The sequence below is a fragment of the Belonocnema kinseyi genome, chromosome 5 (genome assembly GCF_010883055.1).
Source record: "Belonocnema kinseyi isolate 2016_QV_RU_SX_M_011 chromosome 5, B_treatae_v1, whole genome shotgun sequence".
Classification (NCBI taxonomy): Eukaryota; Metazoa; Arthropoda; class Insecta; order Hymenoptera; family Cynipidae; genus Belonocnema; species Belonocnema kinseyi.
This window is the reverse complement of record NC_046661.1, coordinates 37,416,308-37,435,406: the sequence shown is the minus strand read 5'-3', so window position 1 is coordinate 37,435,406 and position 19,099 is coordinate 37,416,308. Positions and strand designations below refer to the sequence as shown.

Sequence of the window (19,099 nt, the reverse complement as noted above, 5' to 3'; positions counted from 1 at the left end):
ACGCTCTCTAACCTTTTTAGCTTACGATACAATTTTTAGGTTGGGATGTCGGATCACAATTCCCTCAAAAGTATATTTAATGCCAATATTGTTTTAAATCTTCGTTTTAAGCGACGTAGATTGTTGTGAAACATAAAATTTTATAATTTCGCCTTTATACTTTTAGATATCCGTTACAAATTATGAAATTTAATTTTGTACATAATAGTTATTTTTTTATTTACCTTGTTAAGAATAATTGAATATTGCAATGTCATCCATTGAGTGCCAAGACAGTTAGTTCAGTGATTCAAGATTTAAAACGTACACTTTTTAAATAAGAAATTTTGAAAATAAGCGCCAATTTACCTTCATTCATAGCTGAAAATTTTAGGATTGTAAATTAAAAACTTAATTGATTTTTTTTTCTTTTTTGACAAATGAACTATGTTTTTTTGCTTTTTTTTCAAAATTTATCTCTCTCTGTAGACATTTTACTTTTAATTTAACAAATCGGTGGAAATTTCACTAATTAGTTGAAAATTGATATATTATGTTGAAAATTCTTTTATTTCAGGAGAAAACGAATTTCTTTGGATAAAAATGCAATTACATGGTGGAAAGTTATCTGTTTTAGTTGTGGATTCACGTATTATATTTTTCGTTGAATATTCATAATTTGAGTTGAAAAATTCTTTTTTTTTTGTTGAAAAATAATTCTCTCAAATAAAAATTTAACTGTTATGTTTTAGGTTGAAATTTATTTATTTTTTTTAGTATAATTCAAAAAAAATTAACATAATAAAATTTGTACTAAAATCACATACATTTTTCAAACTATGTAGTTGAATAATTATAGGATTTTTTTTAATTCGTATTTTGAGTAGAAAATTACTCTTCATAGTTGAAAATACAACTAGCCACGTAGAAATTCCGATCGGGGTTTATCACGGCCCTGGATGGATTTCCATATTTCTAATCGGGCGCTCGTCGGGGTAATGTAGAGGGCCTGACTAGTTTCGTAACGCTGTTTTCGCCAGGTTCTAGTTAGAACTTCTGAGAAGGCCCTAGCGATTAATTGCCGTGTAATTGCCATAGTTGGCCTGATTTTGGTAATGGATTTTGTACCAATAGTCGGCTAACATGGTCGGGCCAAAGTTATAATTTCGCCGTTGGGCCGAGTTCTAGTAGTCATGGTTGGGCCAACCATGTTAGCCAATAGTCGGCCAACAGAGTTGGACCATAGTTATCATTTCGGTAAGTTGGCCAATGCCTGTTTGGCATATTTATCCCAACTCCGAGAAAGTTGGCCCGACTATGGCCCAATGGAAAATTCGCACATGGATAGTTCATCGTTTTATTTGAAAATTTAATTATTTAGTTGAAAATCCCACTGTATCGTAGAAAGATAATGTTTTTATTGAAAATGTTTTTAAGAAAATCCTAATTTTCAGCAATCTTGGATTCGTAGGCTTCTGAATACCAATCAAAACCATATTTTCATATAATATGAAATAAATCCACGTAGATAGAGGAAGCAGGGCAGGGGGTCGTCAGAAAGTATATATTTGTCCATAAGGTGGTAATAAGGTGGGGGGAAGGGGTAAAGAGTTGTAAAAAGTTGACTACGTCGTATATGGACGGCCCCTAACACCTAACCTTCAAACTTGATACATTCTTAATTTAATTTTCCACAAATATTTTTTTGTTTTTTTTTCCTAAATGGCTCAAGCTAGAATTTAAAAAACGTTTCAAGGTCCACCTATAAAAAGTCGAAAGTGGCACCTAACTGCTTTGGCATGTTTCAGTATTCTAACTGGAACTATACTTAATTTATGAATTTAATTACTCGAATTTTACAGATTCACATAATAAGTTAAAAGACGTGCACTAAGTATTCTTTGTGCCACTAGACGCTTTATTTGTTAAGTATACGTCACAACTATTTTTTAGATTACAACATTACAATGATTTCGAGCAGACGGACTAGATATAAGGAGTACTTAGAACCTGACTCAGATGAACAAATTCCATCCTCTTCTTGGTAGAGGCATAAAAAGCGATTCACAGAAAAGGTCGGAACATAATAAGTATGTTACTGAATTTACATAATTTTAAATTAAAGAAAGTTTTGTATATTTTATTTTTATTCTAGGAAGCAGTTGATCCCCCACTTGATGTTCAAAACAATAAAGATAATGTGATGCTAAAACATCAATAGAATGAGATGGATGAACAACAAGAGAATCAGATGAACGAAGGAGGCGATCTGATGGAACCAGACAACCCAAATATTGCAATGGATACGGATAAGGTTTCCGAAAATTTCAACAGTTTGGAGAGCTTCCACTCTACTGGACAGACCTCAATACTGAATTTTGCGGTAACATAAATTTTACAAAATATTAAATGACGCAAATGACATTTCTTTCGTACAAAAAATGGAGGTGTTGATCACTCTTCATATGTGCTATATCCATCCTTAGGACATGTTTCTAAATCACTTGAAACTAATTTTGACTTGAAATTTGTGCTCACACGGAGAAAATTTGTTCATTAAAATCTACCCAATTAGTTCGGTAAATGAAGGACATTACTGCATTTAGATAAAGCTTATAATTATGCGCAGGTGCGCAGTTGACCTCTTCCTATACATGGAAAAGTGTGCGAGTGAGAAAGTTTGTCAAATTGACGTAAGTTAGAGAAAAATAAGATCAAAAAATAAAGGTTAAATTTCTAAATCATTTCTATTAAAATTAAATGACGGTTAGGTAAAACAATAAAATATATTAGACGTTTGTTGTACTTACAGTGAAGGCTTTAAAAAAACGAAGTGTATTTGCCTTCTCCGGCGTGTAACTTCGTCCACAAACCGGAACTTGAAACCTCATGGATTAGAACACATTTCTGACACGTGCATCAAAACAAACAAACAGAACCTCTCAACTTACGTCAATTTGACAAACTTTCTCACTCGCACACTTTTCCATGTATAGAAAGAGGACAACTGCGCACCTGCGCACGCAAATATCACTTACGCAAATATCACTTATGGTAATGTTTCTATTACCAAGTGGGGAAACGGAGTTAGGTCTCCTTATTATTCCTTCGTGATATAAACTATAGATAATATTTTCGTCTTGGAATTCATATAAGGATTGTATTATTTTCATACCGGTATATCATAAAATAGTACAAAGTAATGTAAATTTTTATTAAATAAATAATATAAAGTTGATTTTCTTTTGATATTAACGATTCACTTAAAAGAAAGTATAGCTTCCAGAATTTTGTATTGATTAGTTTGACATGTTTGATTTTATTCCTCAAATTCTAACGTACTATATATTAATGTATTATGTTTTATATAAATTTAATTTTTAACTTTTTAATGTTAAATTTATCACAAATTTAAAATATTGAAAATTAAGTAATTTAGAGTTTTAAGGTTACAAAGTTTTTAATAAAAAAGTTATCCAATGTTCTTATTTACTTCCTCTAAATTTATAAGCCCGTTTATTAATTAAATGTTAAAATTTCAAGATCTAAATGAACATGGAAGAGCTTTTTTTGTACGGTCTTGACGTATTCGTACTTTTAACTTTTTAGCCGAGATTTTTTTCTCGATATTCAAAGTGTTAGTTAGCTCTGCGGTCTAGTCGTTAGCGATCGAACGCGTTAAACTTAAGAGTAGGTGGTTCGAAACCCGTCACAGTGCTTTTAATTTTTAAAATCGTTAATATTATTAAAAGCGTGCGACTATATTATATGAAATGTATTTTAATTTAATGTAATTGTTTAAGACAAATTGTGTAAGGATGTGTGTAGTAAGTGTATGACCTTCCACCTAACTGGTAGGTAATCGACATCTCATTTTACCTAACTGTCAGGGAATCGTTATTATCTAGTTGTATTATTTTTTACTGCATCGCGAAACAAATTATAATGAATTTATATTAATAATTGATATTTTTATGTCGAATATTACCCTACTTCATTTTACATTGCTGAATGTGAAATTTTAGTAAAATGCCGTAATGTCCTCCGTTTACCGAACTAAGTTATGTAAAATTTATCACAAAAATATTCTCCGTGCAGAAAACTGGAGAACTTTTTAGTAATAAATTTGATAAAAATCTTGTCAATGTAACGTTAATACTGGACATTTGAAAACTTCGAGAAAACTTGAGCTCCTCAAGACTCGAAACTTTCGAGAATTCGATACTATTCGAATACTTTACAACTTTCGAGCATTTCGGAAAGCTTGAGCTCGCACCGACTTGAAACCTAAAAAGCTCGACTCGTCTTTTGTAAACATCGAGTTTCGAGTTTTTTGCACGCCCTTATTTGAAATCTTTCTGAATCTTTTTATAAAGTGTATCATATTCCTCTACGGTAATTTTTCCAAGCTTCGAAATAATACACGTTCTAAATTTGGTGTTAATCTGAGCGTTAATTGTTTTTGCCTAGGTGGTTATACTATATTAGCATCTTTTAATCTGCCACCCATTATAAAAAAATACGTAAGTTACTTCACGACTTAAAGTTGTTCTCTTATATTTGATAACTGAAAAGTCGACCTGAACGACAATGTCACTTGTGTATGTTTTGACTAGGAACAACAGTATTTTTTCATATTCTTTAGGACTAATGCTTTTAAGTCTTTGAACTATTTTCAAAAATCTGAAAAATATTTTAAAAACTTCAAATGTTGTTCGTAAAAGTGATACTAATTAATTCATATAATTTTTGTAGACGTTTGAATCTGAAGAAAAAAGTGGAGAAGATGGGCACGTTTACAGTGTTGTTCGTTCCTTGGCAGAAGAAATTGATTTTATTAAAATTAGGACAGAGCACTTAGTTCAGGTACTAATAATAGTACTTAGATTATATTTCACCTTTTATTTTAATAGCAGGGATCACAGTTTATACAAGGTGCTTATAGAAAGATTCTCTTCGATGTTACCAATTTCAAGTATTTGGAATTGGAACATGTAAGAAATATCTTTCTACAAAAAACACAAAAAAGTTCAAAAACATTAGATTTTTGTGTAGACTGCAGTGTGTAGAAATCAATTATATTGTTAATTAGAGAAAATTAGGTGACACGTATTTTCCTTAACTAAGAAAAAAATTCTGTATGTTATGAGTATTTAAACTTTGAAGATTATTTCTGAAAGAGCACACGTTTGTGCATTAACTCTATAACTTGTGACCTAACTGAGATATTTAACTTTTACTTTCACATTCTAGTAAGTTATATGTCGTCCTGTTTTTAAAGTCCGTCGGAAAATTGTAAAAAGCTTCAAAATTCGCAAAATAAAATTTACATTTTTAAAGCGTTTTTTGTAGAACGCTTTCAAGAAAAAAATCTTGTGACCACAAAAATGGTTGGACCCCCAATGAAACTTATAGGAAGTCTTCAAAATTTAAATAACAAAAATATCACAGATATTTTTTTCTCCCTTAAGTCTGAAAAATCCATATCGCCTAATTTCCTGTAAAAAACAAGCTTTAATATTTGTTAAGCTGACATTAAGGAAGGTTTTCAAAATTTGAGAGTTGTTAGTTGATGCCAATGCATTAGATTTAGAAGAAAAATATGTTAAAATCTTGAGAAAAAATGTAGAAGGTTTTTCAAATAGTTATATATTCGTGTTTTTTCAAGTAATTTTTTTTTCTAGTTTACTGAAAAAATATTGAATTTCAAAAAATGCTTCGAATAATTCAGGGTTCTGCTGACAAACATGCGTTAGAAAGAAATTTTTTAACCTATTGCCGCCAATTATTTTGCGGCATCCTCTTCATAATCGCGCTACTCAGAAACGAAGAGTGAATTAACAAAGGGCGCATACCTTTTAAATGCGCAGTATTTTTATTTTAATTTTTAAAACCGCAGTCGACAAAGGATTAATTCTAGGGTATCAAAGATGTGAGTGTAGCAATTATTATTCAAAATTATTTATAAAATCGAGAAAATAGCAATTCTGATCTAATCCCCATGTTGTAGAGCTCATTATAATCCCTGCAAGTTCAGTGCAAATCTCTTTGTTACGGTTTTATTTGAAAAATTGTATTTAAGAATTATACAATTTTCAATGTTAGATATAAATAATATTTTCTTTTCATAAGATTTTTCTAACGAAATCTTTCCAATGAGATTTTGAGAGAATAGCTCAAGAAATAAAATAAGTCCTGCAACATTATGAATAAATGAGAATTGCAACTTTTACCTAAACAGAAAGCAAAACCATAAAATCCTAAATACCTGTTGTCAATTAAATTATTTCAACCTGAATTTTTTTTCGATTCATAAACTCAATCACCATACTTCGAAATTCTATTGTAGGAGGAAAACTTATTAAAAATGTCACTTATTTCTCTTTATAGTTTATACGGAAGAATTCTTTACCAATTTTGATGTTTTTGTTTTAAATGCTCAGAATCAAATCCTGCAGAACGTCAATAAGTCTGATTTTTTAATTTCACTATGTGAAATTTATTATTTAAACAAATAAGACGTCAAAATTGGACAATTTATAATAACAATAACAATAGCGAGTTTTTGACACACTTTCTTGATGAATTATAACCATTTAGAAAACTGCAACATGATTTAGCAGAAAAATAATTTTTTTTCTGATGGAAAACGCAGAATTTTTTAATTTGTTTATAATATTGTTATTAACAATAAAAATATTTAACATTTATATTTTTTGCAGCTATTTATTATAATTTAGAATTAATTTGAAAGTTGGTTGTTAAAAAAAAACATCTTTGAAAAAAATAAAGTAACACAATCTGTTAATTAGAATATTTATAATTGTGGTAATTGTTAAGTAATGGTTATTTTTCATTCTTAATACTACTTCTACGAGACATTTAGGCATTTTTAATCAAGATAAAGTTGTTTGATGTGGTTGAGTAACCATATTGACTATGAATATCTAAATTTTTGTCAACTTTCTATCTATATCTATCTATCCATTAATTCACTCATGTATCCATCCATCCATCCATCCATCCATCCATCCATCCATCCATCCATCCATCCATCCATCCATCCATCCATCCATCCATCCATCCATCCATCCATCCATCCATCCATCCATCCATCCATCCATCCATCCATCCATCCATCCATCCATCCATCCATCAATACATCCATTTATCTATTTCTGTCTATCAATTTTTTTCCCTATATCCGTATATTTTTAAATGTGCAAATATAGCTACTGTTTGGTAGAAGTGCCGCGTCAAGAAGTCCATTAACCCGCTTTTTTATTCGAGATTCGGAAGGTGGGCAATGAGGTAATTGGAGTCAACTATCGCGTCTATTATCTTATTGGTAAAAGGATTAAAAAATGCATGATTCTTGTAATATTTAAAATTTGACTAATTTATGTTTCAATTTTCTCCGAAATAAACTATTTAAACCAAATTTTCTTGTATCAATTTAAAGAATAGGTAATTTAATACTAAAAGATGCAATTTTTATCAATTATGCAATTACCTTATTGTATTTTCTAATTGAATTTGGGCTCAGAAGATCACTCAATGTCTTCACTTTATCGGACGTATAAATAAATAAACATACATTGACTTGTAGAAGAATAAGTGTTAAGAATGTCACCAGATTATCTTGCATAGATCAGTTTGATCCTTTATAAAGAGCCTTTGATCCGGAGTAGTGATTCATCTCAATTGATAGTATTCTAAATATGGTTTAGAAAATATTTTCATAGATTTTAACAGTTGTACACTTTCGCAAGTAAAAATGCCATTTTTTTATTGTGAAATTTTAATTCAGGGAGAAAATCAAAACGTGGATGATTATTTTATGGACGTGATCGATGATCAAGATGATGATGATTTTTACAAAGATACCATCGAAGACAAAGATTACCCACCAAAAAATGAAGAAGACGAAGAAATTTTATCGCCAAAAAGTTTTAATTCTCTTCAAGATGCGATAAGCAGCGAAGCTTTTCGGAAAACAATCAATGTGCCTGTAAACAAAACTGTAGGTGAAGTAATCTTTATGATTCTAAAGTTTGTCTTAGTACATGCGCTTTCTTTAACTGAGATTACAGATTTGTTGGATATGATCAATTGTATTTTTTCTGAGTCGGTTTTACCAAATACTAGGTATTTAATAGATAAGTTATTTTTCCCAAAAAATTGCTCTAAACTTTACGCAACATGTTCAAAGTGCGGTGCCTACTTTGGTAGATTTGAGCGTAAGGATAGGTTTGTAAAATGTAAAATATGCATGGCAAAAATTGATTTGAAGGATTATGCATATAAAGACTTTTTTGTCATGATGCACGTTGCATCTCCGATTTCAAAACTAATTGAAACCAATAGCGAATATTACAATTACGTCGTGATTCATAGAGTTCATGAAAAAAACTTTATTCGCGGTATTTACGACGGTAAAAGATACTGAGAATTTCTAAGTAATTTGAACGAATCTGACAGTCAGTGCTACGCTACAGTCGTTTTCAATACTGATGGAACACCCGTGTTTAAAAGTTCAACTTACTTCATTTGGCCTATCTTTTTAATGTTAAATGAGGTACCATATCATGTTCGAAGTAAAGAATTGATTCTGGTTGGTCTTTGGTTCGGGAAAGACAAACCTAATATGCAGATATTTCTTGCGCCATTTATTGAACAGATGAACGAGCTTGCTAGCAGGGGTGTTGAGTGCGTCATAAGCGGAATAAAAGTTTTCGTTAAAATCTTTACTTTAGTTTGCTCAGTAGATTCTGTTGCTCGTGCACCATTTCAGGGATTTACACAATTTAATGGCGCGTATGGTTGCCCTGATGAATTCCCTAATGAATCAAGTTCCGAAAGAAAGAATTGTTGACGATACTATAAACTACATGATAAAAGCTACTAATTCTAATAAACCTATTTTTGGAATAAAATTTCCCTCTCCACTGATTAATTTGTTGAATTATGATATTATTCGTGGTTGTGTAACCGAATCCTTACACTGTGCTTCCGGAATTGCGAAACAATTTGCCACTAAATGGTTTGGAAGTGAAAAGAAAGCTGGTCAATACCCCAGGTCAATCATTTCAAAAATTGATGCTCTTATGGCTAACATTAAAGCACCTCATCAGGTTGTCAGAATAACTAGACCTTTTTCGGAAAAAGAATTTTGGAAAGCTCGTGAGTGGGAGAACTGGACGATTTTTTATAGCATGGTAATTCTTAAAAACATATTGCCAGACCAGCTTTTGATGCATTGGGCTTTGTTTGTAGAGGCTTTTTATATACTAAGCAAATCAGAAATCAAACTCCATGAACTAGATCATGCTGATAAATTACAACGTGAATTCGTTGCTCGTTCCGAAATGCTTTATTCTAAGGCATCTATGACCTTTAATATGCATTTACTCTTACTACCTATCATTAAGAGATCACGTTGAACCTTTTGCTTCATTTACTGTTAAAAATTACTGTAATATAATTGGGAAACAAATGGCTAAAAACACCCTTCAGACCAATGAGATAAGATATTTTGGTTCTGCGTCCTCAGTAAATGCATCATGGTTAGAGAAATTAAACCTCCCTGGTCAGAGTTTTTTGTTTAAGAAAATTGTTAAAAACGGTTGCTTGTACATGTCATCTGGGCAAAATAATAAACGTTCTGAAAACTCTTATGCTCAATTAAAAAAAGGAACATCTGTCACAATTAATAAATTCGTAGTCCACATGGGTTCTGTAACAGAATATACAATTGTTCAGAAAATTCTGACAAAAAATGCGTATAACAGTGCATGCGGTATGTTGCGAAGAATTGTAAAAGTAGCCAATGAATAATCAGCTATCTTAACAAACGCTATTGCGAAAGTCTGTGTGCATATGGCTTTTGACGATACTCAATATCTCACTGCAGTTCCCAACTTGCACTATTTTTAATTACGGATGCTCCTCTTAGTAAAACCATGAAACGCACGAAATAATTTTCCATCACAATTATACTAAACTGTAACTCATTATTTCCAAAACAAAATTTGACATTTAGAAATTTTTTAGTTCTATTTTTGTTGCAAAAATAATATACAATTTTAAAATAAGAAATTTTTATGAAAATGGTTAATGAAAAGCATTCTCGGCCTTAAGAGGATTAACAAATGCATATTTCAAATTGAAGTTCATTTCAAATTAAGAAGGTTCTACACTTCTAGTCGCAGAATCCCTCGAATTAGGATTATAATTTGTTCTTCAAACCCATACAACTTTTGACTTAATTTAGATATTTAACGTTTCCTTTCTGACATATTCCAAAATTATAATTTTAGGAAAAAAATTCAGCTAGTCTCAAAAATGCATAAGAACGCAAAATTCTGATGAAGTGCGTTCCTTCTATTAAAACAAAATTTTGAAATGAATTTAAAAGGTGGAGTTTTCTAGAAAATACTTTTGCATGCTTTCAAGATTTGAAGAAAGAGATAGTTAAGATTACACAGAAAACCCCACCTATTTAATTATTTTTTATAAGTTACTGCCTTCACACAGAAAAAATCATATCAGTTTTATCCATCTTAAGCTTTTTTCAAGGCTGGGGAACTTTTTTTCGAAGAAAAATATTATTTTGTAATATTTATCGCGAATAATTCTAGACATCGCAAACGATATAAGAATTGTTTTTCATAAGACTTCTATAGACGTGCAAACTTTCATTTTAACAATGTTTAGTATCGGTCGTTGTTTGCGAGAAAAATTAGAAAATTCGATTTTATAAAAGAACATTCTCCTTAGGCCATACAATTTATTCGGCCCGCATATAAAACTAACAAAATATCTTCCTTAAAATACTAAAAACTTAAAACAAAAGTCGGTAAACAATATAACGTGACTTTTTTATAAAATTGACTTTTCATATTTCCTGAAAGACCGCTAAAAGATTCTGCGTTCACGTGTATGGACTCTGTGTAAAAAGAATCAAACAACCGTAAAATTATTAAGGTTAATTTTTTCTATGTGAAAAAGAGTAATGCAACGTTTTCTATTCTTAAACTAACTACGTTTCTTAGTATTGAAATTTTATATATAAAAATTGATAAATAACAATATTTAAAAGAAAATTTGTTTTGAACTGGTCGCTAAAATTAATTAATGTTTTGAAAGAATAACCAATTTCCTGCTCGTCACTATGCACATAAGCCTTCAAATCAATTTTCGATTAATTACTGCATATTTAAACAGGTTATATAAAACCTCACAGAAGTCTCTGGATTTTTCGGAAATTTCCCGTCTTTTTTTTCTTAGACAAAGATTCGTCTTTTGAATTTGGAGAACAATGCAGACTTGTAAAATTTTGGCTGGTTTTGATCAATTCTTCAACGGCAAACATCAAAGCCAAAAAACCCTATTCAATTTCGTCTTACCTACCTAATAAGAGCGGCTCGTCTGCTTCACGTGGTTACGAAAAAAATAGAAGCCAGATAATATTGGAAACGTCACGTAGCTCTTGTTATTACTGTATTTTCTTTAATTAAAATAGTGTAAAAAATGTAATACATGGAAAATAGGAGTGAAGAGTGACTAAGCTTTCAGCTTAGATATTTTGTGATCTAAATACTTGAATAGTCGATACTTGAATAATCGATAATTTAAAAGTGTATTTAACTTCTGATGATAATTATAAGAGGTTCGTTTTCTTAGTTCTTAGTTCTTCACAATTCTATATACATTCTAATAATTTATTATAGTATTAGCAAAATAATTTTCGTGATATCGCAAACTGTGTCGTAAACTACGCCTGAAAGGACGTCGTAAACTACGTATAAACCGACGTCGTAAACTACGTACGAAACGACGTCGTAAACTACCTATGAAACGACCAACCACGTTTGGAACAACGTCGGAATCTACGTCGTTTACTATCCCAATTTCCGACGCAGTTTCCTATGTAGGTTGCTACGTCAGTCCACACGTAGTTTACGACGTCGTTTCAGAGGTAGTTTACGACGTCGTTTCATACGTAGTTTATGACGACGTTTCAGACGTCGGAATTTTCAATAGGGTGTGCTTTCTTAATCCGGGCTTTCAGGAGTGAGTACTCGAGACAGATAAGATTTGATGCATTTTGTTCATCCCTAATACTGAAGTTAATTCCGAGTGTTTCAGCAGCCTCCTCCACTGCTTTATACAGAAATGCTCATTTGCCCACTTCTTCGTGCTTCGTGGCCATTTTAGGAAGGGGGTCTCTTCCATTTTCGACTCTATGCACTGTATCCAGAATAATCCTGCTGTGAAGACATTCAAGACTCAATGTTCCGCAGACCACCTTGACGGCGTTACAGTCGCGGAACAGAAGACTTAAGATGCATGCTTTTGTTCATGTGCATAACCTTTCTTGTTCCGATATCAAGGGATCTGAGGTCGTTCTTCGTCCATGGAACCACTCCAAATGAATAGAGTACTACCGGGACCGCAAGCATGGTCGTTGCAGATACTTTGTTTCTCGCCGACAGTTCGGAAGACCAAATCTGCCAGATGAGACGTTTGTATCTGCTTCGAAGTGTATCCTTTATAGATGTCACATCCTGAATGCAGCTCTGTGGTACGCCCAGGTATGCATAAGTTTCTCCAGCGCAAAGTTGTTAAAGATTCATAATTTTAAATGAAAATTCATCTCCTTCGTTAAAAATTTAAGGATTTGGTTGAAACTTCGTTATTTTTTAGTTGAAAATGAAACTGTTTTGTTACACCGTTCGATTTTCAAAATTGTCAATTCGTACATAAGACTTTTCAGTTTGGATTTATAAATAAAAATGTAAAAATTGATCATATAAAGCGACTTAAAATAAACGAATTCTATTTATAATTTAAAAAGTTTCCATTTAAAAAAGAATTGTAATTAATCCAATTTTATTGATCAAAATGATTCAGTCTTTAACATTAAAAAAATTATTTATTTATTCTTTAATTCAAAGCATTGAAAGTAAGTTTATATTTTTTAACCAGAATCCTTGAACTATTCCGCTTAAGAATAACTTTACACTGTTTTGTAAAAGAATCATCTTTTTGGCTTTGAAATTTAACAATTAAAAAAAATCCTTATTGACTGAAAAGTCAAATCTTGTGTAAAATTAATATCTTTTTGGACGAGTTCAACCGTTTTGAATTAAAAATTCAAACTTTTTTTGTTGAAGATTTATCATTTTCGTTAAAAATGTAACTATTTTGTGGGAAATTTGTTATTCTGTTTTTTTTTTAGATGAAAATTCGATTATTTTGATCTGGAACAACTTAAAATAAAAACAATGTAACTTTTATTTAAAAAAGTTTTAATTAAAAAATTAATTTAATCGTTCAATTTTTAATGTTACGAACTGAAATTATTTTCAATTATTATCATTTTTAACCGTAAAAATAATAGCGTAATTTGAATTTTTTAACCAGAAATCTCTAAAATGTTAAAGTCATAAAAATTTTTAAATGGTAATTTCGTATTTTAAAATAATTTAATTTTAAAAATTGTAAAATTAAAAGGTGTTAAAAGTTTGTGCTTTATACGTATAAATTATTGAGCGTTTAAATGAAATATTTCTGAATTAAAAATTTGTCAAGCTTCAGTTTTAAAAGTTTAAAATTCAAAAGATTTCCACCTGAAAAAAATAATTTTCAGATTTAAAATTTTGAATTTTCTAATTTCATCCTGAATTTTGAATTGGCACAGGAAATTTTTTAAAGGAATTGTGTCTATTTCTGGATTGGATCAGAGATTTTTTGAAAAAAATATATAATTCAGATCTGGAACAAGACATTAAAAACAACTTTTAAAAACTATACAAATTTGAACAGAGTGGTTCGAAATAAAAAGCCTTGAATTATTAAAATTGTAAATCGTTGTGATTGCTAAGAAACCCAAAAGTTTAATTTTCAACAAAATAAATTTATTTTCTATCAAATAATTGGTGTTTTAACTAATGCATTGTACAGGATAAAGTTTCAACCAAAAATGGAATAGTACAATTTCCAGATAAAAACTGTGCTACAAAATGGAATTGAACAAGAAAAAAAAAACGAATTTTCAACAAAATTGTTAAATTTTCAAGGGAAAAGGTGAATTTTTGACCAAGAAGATTAATGTTCTATTAAAAAAAAACGATTTTCCAACTTAACCAATATATACGATTAATTTTTAATCAATTATATAATTGTTACATTTTCAGATATAGATAAATAATTTTTAACATACAAAATGAATTTTAAACAAAGTTGTTAAATTTTTAACTAATCAGATGAATTGTCGACCAAGAAAATTGATGATCTACAAAAAAAATTTAAACAAAATACATGAATTTTTAAAGAAATTATTTAATTTTAAAGTAAAAAAGACGAATTATCTACAAAAAAAAGAAATTTTTAAGCGAAAAATATGAGTTTTCAATGAAAGAGTTAAACTTTCAACCAAATAGTTAAATTTTCAATCATAATTGAAAAACCTTGTTAAAAAAAACGTATTTTTTTGACAAAGTAGTTCAACTCTTAGTGAAATAATCGACTTTCAAACCCAAGAAGATGTACAGTTGATATTTTAACCAAACAATTGAATTTTTGATCAAAAATGATAAAATTTTCAACCAAAAGGATTAAATTTCTACTAAAGAAGTTCAATTTCCAACAAAATACATGAACTTTCAACGAAATTATTTAATTTTTAAAACAAAAAGAGTATTTCCACCGGCAATCGTGCACTTTCGAGTTTTCAAATTCAGAAGAGGAGAAATTGGTTGCGCGCGCAACTCAGTATTCTAATATATTCACACTGACATATCCCTGTCATAGTGTTGGACCATATTTCGTTTCAGATCTGGGATCACTGCCACCATTCTCCCATCTGGGAGTGACACATTCAAACGTAGTGTGTCGGTGAGTCGGCTCTGCTACATGTTGCGTAGGCCAGCCTTCTGTAGAGCCGAAAACGCACGAGTATGAGCCCCCCCCCCCTGGCTTCATGGTTCGTTTTCGGAGGCTAACTGGCTATTTGGAGGAGCTTTTGAGTAAACTGAATTTCGCAGGGTGTCAAGAAAATGAAAATTCAGGCAATTTATTGAGCAATTTTGTTGCACATTTTTTTTAAATTTATTTTTGTTAAAAAAATAACCTTTCAAATTTGCATATGTTTAAAATTCTCAATAAAGAATCTGAAGATTTTAAGGCAATCTTATTCATTTTGCAGAATTTCAAAGAAAATCAGGAAATATTTAAATAGTTTTTAATGATTAGAAGGCTTAGAAGGTCCGACAAGATCAGAAACAGAACTTTTTCACGATTGGTAGGAAAATTTGTAATGACTTTTTGTTTTAAAAAAAACGAACTTAATGAGAATATTAAAAAAGGCTTTTAAACATGTGAAAGGATTTCCTAAAATAAAAAAAAGACTGTAGAATATTTTAAAGCAAAATCAGAAGCTTAGACTTTTAAAGAATTCTAACATAAACTTTAGAAACTTTAAAGGAATTCCGAAAGATTTCAAGGAGGTAAAACTATTTTTCTTAAAATTCCTAGGAAAAATTTAGAAGATTATGAGTCAATTTTTTCACATCTGGAATTAAGAAACATAATTCTTATTAGAGCTTCTCGTGAAATTTGGTTACACAATTTTTTAAATTATATGTTACTTTAAAAATCTACTTTCAAATTTGAGTAAGTTTAGGAGATATTCCGAAATTTTGAAAGGATACAAAAAATAATTAAAGCTTGTAAAGATTTTTCGAGAATTTGGTAAGTTTTCATGAATGTGAAAAAAATTATTGTAGGTTCCTAGAAGTAATTAAAATAATTTTTTGTTGTGGGGGCCGAAAAATCCCACGTTTTGGAGATACTGACAAGTGCCCAGTTTCGCGAATTCGCCAATTTAATCCCCTATAACTTTTCTCCTGCCGACATAATCATTTTGAAACTTCGCCTACTATATCTCAAAGTCGTACTTTACAATATACTTGATTTTAACGTTGATCCTATTACTAAGAATAATTTTTTCTGGGGGAAAGGAGTTAAAATCCACGTGCTGCCATATGAGCCCATGTATTTCTACTCAACTTTGAAAACTCATTACTCGACACCCAACGATATGAATTTTTTAGAATTTGATAAGGTGGCGTAAGGCACCATAAACTACATGTATACTACTTTTTATCCAATTCTGATCCCTTGGCTCTCGCTGCAGTACAACCTTAAGTCGGTCGGTCACGTTCAGTTTTACGTCACTATAGGGATCCTGCGAGTAGATTTTGCTGCTGTCGGTTATTGTTTGGTGGCAGGACCTGGGGGCCCCTATTGATCGAGGGGCCCTGGGCACTTGCCCAGAGTGCCGAGTGTGAAAGAGGAGCCTGAGTGGCACATCTATAAATCTAATAAAAGAAAATTGCATTAACACTAGAAAGTCATACCTTCATTTTCGATCTAATATGTAATTCTGTGTCATTGTGACCCTGCTCAATTTTTGATGAGGTGCCATTAAAAAACTATGAGTCTATAAAATCCACGAAAATTTTAAATTAAAGTTGAAATATGGGAAAATATACTACAGTAATAGGAGCTGCTACTTTCATTATTTTTTTTGAAGTGATGAAAATTGTTTTTCTTTTTATGCCATTTTTCTAAAAAATCATAGTTTTTAAATCTTGTATAGCTTCAACTGTCAATATACAGTTTTACTGTAAAAATATGATACTTTAGCATACAAATTAGTTCATAAATGGATATATAAAATAATTTAAAAAATGGAAATCAAGGCATTTTCATAGATAAAATCCATACTATATTAAAGCTTATTGATTTTGACACAGTGCAGAGTTCTTAAACGTCAGAAAATTGGAAACAGTTTAATAAAAAAATAATCTTACTCAAGTAAATAAGCGCAATTAGTCCGTTCTTCCGCAATCGGTACAAATGTACAAACGATGTTTATCGCACATCAGGCACCTGATAAATTATAAGATTATTGAAATTTTTAAGAAAATACCAAATCCATATTTTAAAACCATTTTACTCAAACTTTTTGAAATTTTTCCACAAAAAAACAAAACACTTGTAATTCTCCACAAAGTACACTTCAGTCACACCAGGGTCACAGGGACCCTACGTTCACTTCGAAAACCTAACAAACATGGTTACAAAACAGATCTGTAACTGTTCTCGAACACAAAAGAACGTGCTCTAGAACAGCCCCATGGATATTTTTTGATCCGAGACAGTGCATACGCAGTCCCGACTAACAAAAATTTCGCACAGCGAAATTCTATGGAATAGAGTGCAAAGCTGTAACGTAACCCATAGTTTAATTGAATTAATTTTCCAAACTTGATTAAATTCTACGATTTGTTGCACAATTTGAAATTTACTCCGCACAACGAGGTCTTCATCGGTTAAGACAAAGTACAAGGTGGTCACGAGAGAAATTCTCCGCTGATTTTACTTTAATTAAAAGAGTCTATTTCTAGAAGGCATTCTTAAACTCATTGCCCAATTTAAGCTAAATTTACGAATATTCGATCTCACACAGCGAGGTCTTCATGGAGTGAAATGCAAAGCTGTCACGAAATCAAACGCCGATGACACAAATTTCCGACAAAAGTATAGTTTAATCGAACTAAATTAAATGAAGAATTATTCTTTACGATTTCATCACGCGTAAACTTCATAGAATGAAGTTTGCTTTTATATTTATACACACTTTCTGGAGATTTTTCCTGCTTCGAAGTTCCCTGACCCCAAAGAGAACTTCAAACGTGGCGTACCCACTGAGCTCCCAAATAAGAGTGTCCGTTCCGTGTTTCTCGGCTGCCTTTGGAACTCGCGAGGGCCCGCGTTAGCCCGACCGTTTCTTATTAGCATGCGCGGAATTATCGATCGTTCAAGATTCATCGTTGAGCCCGGAGCGTATGAAATAAGATTTTACTCTGTTTCTATAAATGTTCTATTTTCTTGATATTTTTAAAAACTTTTATTTATCGAGTAAATACTGACCGTCTCAAGATCCTAACTACCCTCCTACCAAAACAAAAGTACGTTCTCCATTACCGAGCTCTCAAAGATGCCTTGGCTAATGGTCTCAAACTCATTAAAATTCACAGAATTCTTAAATTTAATCAGTCTGCATGGCTTAAAGACTATATTGATTTAAATACTAATCTCAGAACAAATGTCAAGAATGAATTTTAAAAGAACCTTTTTAAATTAATGAAGAATGCAGTCGATAGGAAAACAATGGAGAACGTACGAAAACATGTTAATGTGAAACTCGTGACAAAGTGGGAGAATAGATATGGAGCTGAAGCCCTCATATCCAAACCAAATTTCCATAGTCGCGCAATATTTAGCGAAAATTTCATGGCTATTGAATTAAGAAAAACACAAGTTCTTTTCAACAAACCAATCTATGTAGGGATAACGATGCTTGATGTATCCAAAATTCTCATTCACGATTTCCACTATAGCTTCATGTGCAAAAAGTATGGAAACAACTGTGCCACAATCCAACAAAAAAGTTTTAGGTATAACGAAAGATGAATTTTCAGGTCAAATTATTACACACAGTTTCTCATTATATCCAGACTTCACAATGTGGAAACGATTAAACAAATAAAAATTATTTTAAGTCCTTACGATAATAAGAAATTATTATTAAAAAATAGTACCGATACTCTCGCGGGGGGCTACTACAAGATTATGGATGTCGATGACGATGATAATGATGATGATGATATTCTAAGCGATGGTGATATTGAACTTTTGAATCTTCTTGTATAAGAGTAGTTGTAAATATTAGCTTAAGAGTTTTTTATTGTAAATAATTGTAAATAATCGTAAATAATTGTAAAGAATTGTAGATAGTATTTATCAGAATTTTAACTGAATAAAAGACAGTATATATGTGGGTATAAATTGCTTTTTATTTATGAAAACCTTACATCTCTAGTTAGTACATACAAGGCAGTCTGATAAGTCCCTGAAAAATGAAACACTGAGACGTTTTTTTGGTCAAAGTCGGTTTTATTTTTCAACATACTCTCCTTTTAGGACGATACAGCGAGTCCAACGATTTTCTAACTTTTTGATACCGTCCGAAAAGTACTCGATCGGA

At 31.1% G+C, this 19,099-nt stretch overlaps 1 protein-coding gene across 1 annotated transcript; it reads left to right on the top strand.

The window, feature by feature from the left end:
* The first annotated feature begins 1,943 nt into the window (after positions 1-1,943).
* Positions 1,944-18,765, top strand: LOC117173608. The gene is made up of 5 exons (XM_033362248.1): positions 1,944-2,054; positions 2,135-2,362; positions 4,735-4,845; positions 7,790-8,127; positions 18,651-18,765. The coding sequence occupies exons 2-5, from the start codon at positions 2,207-2,209 to the stop codon at positions 18,763-18,765; spliced, it is 720 nt and encodes a 239-aa protein (XP_033218139.1). The 5' UTR covers positions 1,944-2,054; positions 2,135-2,206.
* The last annotated feature ends 334 nt before the right edge of the window (positions 18,766-19,099 follow it).